At 40.0% G+C, this 10,323-nt stretch overlaps 1 protein-coding gene across 2 annotated transcripts in view; it reads left to right on the forward strand.

Moving 5' to 3' along the window:
- Positions 1–9,445, forward strand: part of LOC143819861 (uncharacterized) — a 59,083-nt gene extending 49,638 nt beyond the window's left edge. The window contains exons 2-3 of one of the 2 annotated variants that reach the window (XM_077301932.1): positions 8,470–8,543; positions 8,644–9,445. In XM_077301932.1, coding sequence (XP_077158047.1) covers positions 8,470–8,543; positions 8,644–8,689 — 120 coding nt within the window. In that variant the 3' untranslated portion in view covers positions 8,690–9,445. The remainder of the gene's footprint in view (positions 1–8,469; positions 8,544–8,643) is intronic. The other variant, XM_077301933.1, reaches the window with a different exon arrangement.
- Positions 9,446–10,323: the final 878 nt, after the last annotated feature.

Raw genomic sequence — 10,323 nt, forward strand, 5'->3', positions numbered from 1 at the left:
TACCCTGGGCCATGAAAGCGTTAATGCTGCTCATTATCCTCGAGAATATTCACCGTTCCCTGCTTTGGAAGCAGACAACTCTATCATTCATTTAATAGAACTCGGCTGGAAATCAAACACAATTTTTATTCAGGGGAATGATTACTGTGTCTTGTTTAATTCTCGCCTAACAAATGTCAGCACTAATGTATTACAGATTATTCAGTCAATTTGATGGTTCCAGGTGAAAGAAAGGAACACAAATCTCTCTTTTTTTAGTGCAAAAAGGGTCAGCTGGATGACTTTCCACTGCATGAGCTGAGATGAGGCTTGACATGAATCAATCAATCGGGCTCAGTTTTACAGTTATACTGCCTAATGCCTAAACATGAGCATATGGGTGGAAATTAGCACCCGATTATGAGCATACATGATCTTCCCCTGGAAGACAATAATATTGGCATTAAGCTTCTCAAGAGGGAAGATGCTGCTGGTTTTTAATATGTCTTAAATTATGTCAGGAAAAACACTGGAACATCACACAAAAGCCACAGTCAGTGTATATTGCTATCTCATAGAGCTGGAGATCTTTACAACAATATTGACACAGGAGCAGGCAAGCAAATGTCAGCCAATATAACATATGAAATACTTAACGTAACCAATTTTCAGCTGTCAATCAGCAGGGAATAATGACTGATGCAAGGAATCAATACCCCACAATTGAATTCCAGCTCACAAACTTGTTTCGTTCGGCGCTATAAAAGACTGTCAAATGTCACACCCCAAGAGATGCAACAGGATTCCAAAGATTTATTTATTTCGAGCTCTGAAGTCTATTAGCAATAGTGGTCCTTCTGCAACTGGAAAAGGAGATGGGATGGCATTACAACATTCCCAGCAATGACAATTCCTTCTTTTTGCATCAAATTAATGATGCCTGCCTCTGTCCTGTTTTCCTTAGCCATAGATTTCATTCACTAATGAGAAATCACATGTAATTAAATCAGATCAAATGAAGGTTTCAAATTGTGAACATTATATGTGCCCCATGAAATGATGGTCTGGGAATGTTTAAAACAGAAAATGTAAACACTTGTAGAAATTCATGTCTCTAGCACTGCGTGCCATTTATGAAATATTATTGCTTATATTGCAAGCTTATTCATACTAGAGAAATAATAGTTGGGAAAAGAGAAACCAAAATGGAATGAATTACATTATACAACTGAACTGAAGCGTATTCCAAAAAGGTTTATTTCAGAATTATTATGTTTTTTTTAAATAAAATCTCTGAAAATCTATATTTGGAAGTCTCTTTTTTTAGGTCCAGTAACAAGTATGTGGATATGGGCAATCTGGTAGACATCATAAACTTGGACTTCCAAAAAGCTTTTGAAATTTTAACTCACCAAAGACTTCTGAGTTAGCCTAGTTGTCTTACGAAGATAGATCTTATAGGTTAAAATTGGTTAAATAACCAATAAGAGTAAGAGTAAATGGAAAGTTCTGACAATGAGGGAAAGTAAGCAGCAAGGTCTCACAAGGATTGGTATTTGGGCCAGTGCTATTTAATCTGTTCATAAATGAACTGGTACTAGAGGGAGTAGTGTAGCAGTCAGATGTTACCAAATTATGCAGGATGGGGAAATCTAAGGCGGAATCTTAAGAGGATCTCTGTAAATTAAGGGAGTGGGCAAGAACATAGCAAAGGAAATTCAACATGGGTGATATTTTTAAAATCCCAATTTTAAATGCTTGCTGATGGGATCAGGAGAAGTTGCAACTGAGATTGAAAGAGATCTTGGAATTATAGTGGAAAGCTCGATGAAAGCATCAACCCACAGTTCGGCAGCACTGAAAAAAGGCAAAGTTCAGTAGGAGTTGTATAATTATTTGAAAACTTAGTATCAAATCTGAAGCTGTGGCCAAACCCCATTAACAAGCACTGCAGTGGCTGGTTCGATGGGGAATTGCAGAATCTGAAATACAACCCAACTACCAATATTGTCACTCAATGACACTCTCTCTACTTGCTGAACTTTTTCAAGTAAAGAACCAGCTTAAAATTGTAATAAGAGCAAAAAATCAGAATTTCATCGAAAAACAATGGGAAGAATTGATCTTGGCTACTATTACTAATAATACTGGGTAATTCTGGAGCCTTAGATGCTTTTCAAAGTAAATCATCATTAACTATTACAATCCCCTCTCATATATGGTATATTTATTTTAAAAATATTTTCTATGAAGAGAAGGCGAATACAACAGAAACCTTAGAACAGGCTTTCTCAGCCAGCGTTTTGTGACACCCTTGGAATGGTTTCCTGAATGGGTGGGAGTTAATTAATTGGTAGATAGGTAGGTAAAATTTGTTAAACATTTATTGGGTGATATGACCTGTATATCATGTCAATCTGTCCCCCTTCCCAAAATGGCCAATGGTGGGTCTTAAGGGTAGGAAGGGGAGAGGCCCCAAGGGGGCATGTACACAGATATGCTTTCCAATCATATTCTGCCAATTGCACCATTCCTGGCGTTTTGCGAAGCCTGAGGAATATTTCAGGGCATTCTCAATGGACAAAGGGCTTAGAAAGGCTGCCTTAGTAACAGATGCCCCTGATTGGTCACTAGTATTGCCTTAAAGAATCCTATCACTAATTAGCCAACTAAAGTCTGGGAAGGCTCTGGGTCCTGATGCTATACCACTTGAATTATTGAAGTCCTACCCTGACTGGTGGGACTCACCTTTGGCTGCTTTGGAGAGGAATGGGAAGGCGACTGTAAGCCGCTTTGAGACTCCTTCGAGTAGGGAAAAGCGGCATATAAGAACCAACTCTTTTTCTTCTTATTATTCCTCTAATTACTGCATTTAATAGATCCAGATTCATGCCAAAAGCATGGACACATGCAATAAGAGTTCCAGTTTTTTAAAAAGGGGACCCTACCGTGCCGGTCAATTAACCTACTTTCTGCTATGGGGAAACTCTATGCCAAGCAGCTACTAAATACGCTCACTAAGTGGAACTCTGAACAAATTGGATTCTTAAGATCACTGTATTACTCTGACTCATCTAGTAAATAAAGGTAGTGAGAAAAGTGGGGCTAAACTGTTTATTGCCTTTTTAAACCTTAAGGGAGAATTTAATTCCATCCCCAGGAATCTCTTTTGGAATATGTTTGCCAATTTGAATATATATTTCTAATCAAGAAACTATATTCTCATACAAGTTGTCAGGTAAGGTTCAGCCACCAGGGGAATTTAACATCAAGAATTGCAGGCAATAAGAATGTAAAACAAGGCTATATATTTATTTAATCTTTTTCTAGTCAAAATACTAATCATTGTCTGTTCCCATTGCTCTTCTTCCTCCATTGCAAGAACAGTCTATTCATTCCTGCTATCTGCTTCTTCTCATTTAATGAATTTTTATTCCTTAAGAGGGCTAGTCCTTTAAAGTTACTCAGAATGCTTCAGTGAAGTACTTTATCAAAAGCTTTTTGGAAGTCCAGGTATATAATGTCTACTGGATCACCCTTATCTATCAGCTTGTCAACCTGTTCAAAGAACTCCAAAAACTGTTGAAGCAGGACTTTTCTTTGCAGAAGCTATTTTGATGTTTCCTCAGCAGACTTTGCCCCTCGATATGCTTAACAATTCTATCTTTAATAACTGATTCTATTAATTTGCCTGAAACAGGTGTTGGCTAACACCTGTAATTCCCTGAGACCCCTCTGGACTCCCTCCTAAAATCAATCTGACATTTGCTCCTTTCAGACATTCAGTATGGCACTGATGTTAGCAACAAGTTATATATACTGATGAGTGTGTTAACAATTTCACATCTGAGTTCATTAAGAACCACTGGGTGTATGCCATCGGAACCTGTAAATTTACTAATTTTCAGTTTTAGTAGTCCTAGAACTTCACCTCTTGTTATTTAAATTTGATCCAGTTCTTCAGACACCCTTCCTAAAAACACCAGTTCTAGTGTGGTTTATGCCCCACACTTCCCACAGAAAAAAGATGTAAAAATGCATTCAGTTTATCTCCCTTTCTTCCTTAAACATCTCTCCTTCATTCATCATCCAAAAGCTTGACTGTCTCAATAAAAAGTTTTCTGCTCCTAATATATTTGAAGAGATGCTTATTATTATGTTTTTTTCTTCCAAATCAGCTCCTCATTCTTTTGCTGCTGACTTTATTGTCAACTTACATTTGCTCTGATAGATACTGTGTCCCTTCAATTCATTCAGGAAAACCTTCAGTTACTGGAAGGCAGCCTTTTACTTGGGTTTTTAATGATACAGGCATCTCTTTAGACTTGACAGTACTTTCCAGACTTGAGGTATATATTCTTTCTAGGCCTTAATTAGTGTAGCTTTGAATAGTGTTCAGGTATCTTTGAGAATTTCCCTCTTATTTTAAATTGCTTCTGACTAGTCCCTTCATTTTGTAAGTCCACACTTTTGATATCAAGGACAAGACGTATATTCAGAAAATAGACATTATCATATTGTCCTTTCAACAAACTGTTGTACACCACTCATAACACAAGAAGAGAGGAAGCTGAGACTGAATAATGTTGAGGTTGAAAAGCCGCTCACATGTTGTCTAATTTCAGCCACCGACACGGCTGTGCACTCTTTGACTTTATGAGGGAATAGGATTACAGGTCACGAGAGCTTCTTTATTTCCCACCTGTAGCTTCTAACAACATTTTATTAAGGATTTCCCCATCTTCACTCCATGACCTTCAGGGACAACATTATAACAGCTGTTGCTAGACCCTTACCCAAACGGCATTAACACAGATTAGCAGTTCTGAAAAGTAGTATCATTTTAGTGAGCTATTTTTATTACAGTCTACTAATATTTTTACAGAGCTTATAAGATAAATGTAGGATGTGCATTATTATGTAAACAGGAGTGAGGGTCCTTATTGTACCTAAACAATTAATACATCTTGGATGTCTCAATAGAAAGCAGCAATTATGCAGTTTTTAAATTGTTATTCTTCTGCAAAATAAGTCTCCCCCACTGCCATCCTCATCATTCACAGGGGGGTATTATTACTATGCTACTTAGATGTGTTGATGTTCTAGTCAGAGGATGTTTTGAAATGACTGACAGAATACCCAATCTAAATGCTTAGGAAAGTATATTGCTTTAGGATGCTTAGGGCTTATCCTGCGTTGAGCAGGGGGTTGGACTAGATGGCCTGTGTGGCCCCTTCCAACTCTGTGATTCTATGATTCTATGATTCTATGATTCTATGATTCTATGATTCTATGATTCTATATGAATTAAAATGAGTCTAATGCATTTCTAGGGCCTTCTGGGTTGCTGATCATCGCAATGGATTGATACTAGGATATCCTTCTGCACAACTGAGGTGATTGGAGCTCCACTTGTCAAGTGGATATTTCTTGCCTCCTTGTTCCTGATGCAGCATGCTACTCCCTTTCCCGGAAAGTAGCTCCTATGTGGGGGCAACCCTTAAGAATAGTGTGAGATGGGGGCAGAAATGACTTCGTCTTCTGCCTTTCCACTCACAGAAGACAGTTTCAGACCAGCAAATTGGCTGTAGTAAACTATATGGGAATAAAAATCTGATGTAGAGACAAAGCAGGAGTTGTGAACTTAAGACGTCTATTGATTAGCAGGGTGGCACCTCTGCCAAGGAAGATGCAACTGGCTTTTGGCGTAAATCTGGCTGCAGCCATTTTATTATACCACCCTCCAAAGGGTTGGCCTGACACAGTAAGTAGCCTGACCCCTCAGCCGACAGGCTGCTCAACCCGGGGGTCCTTGGACGCCACAGGACCCACTCCATCCCAGCCGGGAGAGCATGTCTGACCACGTCCAGAATCCCTCACCAGGAAGTGACCCTATTGAGGCCCATCAGGACGTTGTGTATCACTCAGCTATGAGCCCCTGGCCACCCAGCCAGGTAGGCTGTGCTTCATCTCAGATGGTCTCTTTGACCCCAGGGAATCCAGTATGCAGACTGGACCCCGCTGCCAACAGGCTCTTACTATGCCAACTCTGACTGCGATGAATGAAACACAAGAACCATAACCAAAACTGAATATGGGAGGGAGGGCAGGAAGTTGCTCGGCTGCCCAGAGCAAAAAAGGGAGGGCCACGCACATGGTGCCTATTAAGGCACGTGCATGCCCCTGCCTCCTGAGGATACCGACATTAGTGTGCCTCCTCAGCTGCTCACCGCACTTCGGGCTGCCCCCCACCACATCAATGGTGGCCAAAATCTTTATCAGACTTTCAAGACTCTCACTATATTTAGTGATGCACTGCAGAATTACCTTTACTATATCAATGTATTCTGATGTTTCCCAGACTCTGATATATCTATATTTTCTGGTGAAGGAGCCAGTAGGCGCACAGCTCCCACAAAACTAATCTAATGTTCAGTATTTTGCTTTCTCTAACTTTCAAGTGAGGGGACAGCCCCCCCCCCTCTAAAACAAGGCCTGAGATACTGACGTTCAGATAAATTGCCCTTAACTACACCTCACTCCCTTCAGCATTCCTTGCCCAGGTCACCACAAGGAGGTCACATGATGTCATCATTGCCGTCACCTTCACCCACTGGCTGTGAGACAGGTCGTCTTTAATGAAAGAATGCAGATCACCACAAATACTGCACCACACAATACTTTTACGCGCATCAAGCAAATAAGTACACAAATTGTATCACTTAGCTTCCCCCCACCCCCCGGGATGCATTCTTAATGTCTGATGATCAGATAATACTCATTCTGTTTTCGTCATTGTGGTTATCGATATAATGGGAGAAGTCCGTGAAATTATGTCATCATGATTGTAGTAAAGCTTACCCTGTTATCTCAATAGTCATAATCATATCCCATTCAGTTGAAATGAATCATGATATTATTGTCAGTGAACAGTTTGGATTTTTGTTATCAAAAGGAAGTAATAAAAACCTTTAATTAGGAACCATTACTTTGGGGCTAAACCTATTTAAAGGCTTTCATTATAATGGGCCATTCTCTAGGGCTCAGCGCCTTAAGAGGTTGCTACAAAACCTAAATGCCCAGAGAGTTATCCTTAACTTTTTTAAATACAGGGAACTGGAGATACTTGAAGCACACATAGTGGAGCTTTGAAATTCTGTTGTCTTGTCAGATGTGAGATTTAGAGGAGCTATCTCTGTCCGAGATACAGTTTTAATGTTGTCTTTCATTTTGCCAGAGAGCAAAATGAATGCAAGTATATAATTTTAATGGACCACAAAAGAGGATCTCATGGTTTCACCAAGGGAATGTCTTTTGTATGAATAAATCAAGTACTGAAAAACAAGAGGCCCAATTTATTGCTTCTACGATGTGAGGAGTTTTCCTTTTATGGAGGAATTTTTTCACCACCAAAACAACTTTGATGAAGGAAAGCTCCTTCCACCAGGGGAAAAAGAATGCCTTCAAACTCTATCCTGTACTAAAAGAGGGAACTGCAGATCAGCTATTAATGAGCAATGGGAGTCTTCCCCACCTCAGGACACACTGTCCCTCCTTTGCCCTGGCTGGGCTGTACCTTAGCATGGAGCCTTTTCCTCCTTGGCCTTTGGAGGAGTCAGACACTTAAAGAGTCATGGCCCCACTTCCCCTGTTTATCCCTCTGGACCCAACCATTTACAAGGATGGGACCTTCCCCCTTTCCTTATTGTAGTTGCTCAGCAGACCACCTCGTTACAGTCTGGTGAAAATAGGGCCTTTTCCAGGCATCCTACCCCTTCCCTTGCCTGCCCTGTTCCTGCAGTGCATTTCTGGCTTCAGCCACAGCCAGAAGAATGGAGGGAATGGCAGTGAGTTTTGTGTGTGTACTGGGCTGCTTCAACCTACCCCCCCCCCCCATCTGCATGGGCCCCCATTGGCTGTTCCCAGTCAACTATGTCCTACCTTGTAGTCTGGCTGCCATACAAGATGCCACGTTGCTCTGGAGCCAGTGGGGCTCATTCCCCAGTTCCCACTGGTGGCATCTCCTCAAGCAGGGGCCAGCTGATCTGTGGTGATGCACTCTGTCCAGCAGCCAAGAAAATGCTTGTCCTGCTGTGCCCCAGCACTGGCTGCTCTGGTGCAGTATCTTTCATGATGGGAGTGAGTTGGTGCAGCCTGCGGGAGCCTGTGACCTTCACTAGCTCTGGACAAATAGAATGCATAATATATTACACATTTTAGGCCTACTATATGGAAAGCATCTGTTCCTCCTTAGAGCTTTTTGGAATGGTTCCTCAAATTTCATTAAGCATCACATTTCACACATATATAAATGATGGAAAGAAAGAATAGACACAGTAGTGTATACCTTGAAGATTTCTCCTACACTAAGTTGTTATAAAGGATTTACTTTTATACGTATACCAATAGCAACAATCTATTTTTATTGCCTTAAAATGCAACAGCAATATAATCCCTAACCTGCTATTTCAAATTTTATTTCTATTACAGGACTTAGAATTTTACACAACTTTGAAGGCTGAAGAAGGAGGTAAAGAACAGGGAAAGCACAAGGGCAGAGCAGCGTAAGGAACAGAAACATCAGGAGCAGAGAATCAGGCAATATATGAAGGCCCTGTCTTCTGAACCTTGGATGCTCTGACTGGATTCTTCTGTCTTTTGTAGGGGGTATCACATTTTCAAGCTTCCCCTGAAGGAAAATCTCCCTTAACTGTGGATGACATCTCAGCAGGTCAAATTCATCACCAGACATGGGGAACATAAGTATCTTAGATGAAAGTTGAAGATGCAATGCATATTGGCACTACTGTCCAACAAACAAGCCAATTGTGGCTCACTTCTCCAAGATTATTCTAAATTTGAAACACTTATCACAACTGCATAGCATGCTCCTTGTATGATAACCATTTATTCCACATTTTAAAGAAGCAGAGTCTTCTGGTGCACTCGAGTAATCTGTTTTATAAATGAAACAGGACATGGACTGTTTGAGTGAGATGCTCAACCATTCATTTCCCAACTCCTGCCAACAAAGGGGAACTATGTGATGTTAAAAGCTCCATGGAATGCAATAAATTTTGTTGGAAATGTTCCATTGGATGCAACAAGCAAAACAACACAATAATGATTCAGGTGTGTACCTGTGTTGGTCTCAAACAGCAGAACAAACACTTCTTCAGACGCCTTGAGTCCAGTGGCACCTTTCAGACCAGCAAGATGCCAGGGTTTGAACTTGTGATGACACGGAAGCTGATACTTTGAATAAAACTTTGTTGGTCTTAAAGGTGCCTCTGAATTCAGACTTTGTTGTAACACAAGATTCTTCAACATGACAAAAATGTATTATTTTCTTTCTATTTAAATCACTTGGGTTTTATTGTGTTACATCCTGACTGGGTTATTGTATTGTTCTTACAGTGTATACACCCTCAGCATGTCCACACAAAAATAAATCCTCTTGAATTCCGTGGTGCTCCTCAGTGTTTAGAACTGCTGCCAGTCTTTCCTGTTCCCATCATAATTCACCCGTTTCTATCTTATGCCCATTTTAATTTTGATGTATGCACGATCATGTTTCTCAGGACTCAGTTTCTTTGCACTGGTTACCATCTTCATTTCACATAGTTTTTAAAATTAAGTCATTTGATTTTAAATGTATACAGTCACTACTTAGTGGCTATATGTATGGAAGATCAAATGACAGAAACAGGTGAAATACAACTGGAAATAGGGAAGACTGACTGAAGTCTTAAACACACTTATGTATATTCAGCTACATAATGTTGATTTTCCATTCTCCTTGGCAGTGACATCCTCAACAGAGTTATACCGTTCTAAGCCAATTTACTTCAATGGATGTAGAAGGGTGTCAGTCTCTTGAGGACTGCACTGCAATACTTGTATTTTGCATGTACAATATCTCCATTCTTCCCCCTTCATTTAAAAAGTATTTTACATCGAAAATGTTTTCTTTAAGCCATCTATATTAGATTGTCTGGGCAAACTTTGTTTTCTTACCCCTGCGATAAAATATCTAATTTTTAGGCACCTATAATAGTAATTAAGAAACTTTCATTAACAACAGTACAATATAAAAAAACAATGCTTTCTTATCTGAGCACATGATTACCCTAGAGGAGTATTTAAATAAACAGGGTGGCTCTGGTAAAAATGTATTGTGGATTATATTTGAATATGGGAGAATATATATAAAATATACACTGTATATGCTGCACACAGAACACTGGATTTTGGCTGGAAAGACCTGGGTCCAAAATGACCTAATTCTGTTTATCTGCTGGGTGACCCCAGAGAAGTCATATTCTCAATGTAATAACTGGAATA

This window comes from Paroedura picta, chromosome 10 (assembly GCF_049243985.1).
Source record: "Paroedura picta isolate Pp20150507F chromosome 10, Ppicta_v3.0, whole genome shotgun sequence".
Lineage (NCBI taxonomy): Eukaryota > Metazoa > Chordata > Lepidosauria > Squamata > Gekkonidae > Paroedura > Paroedura picta.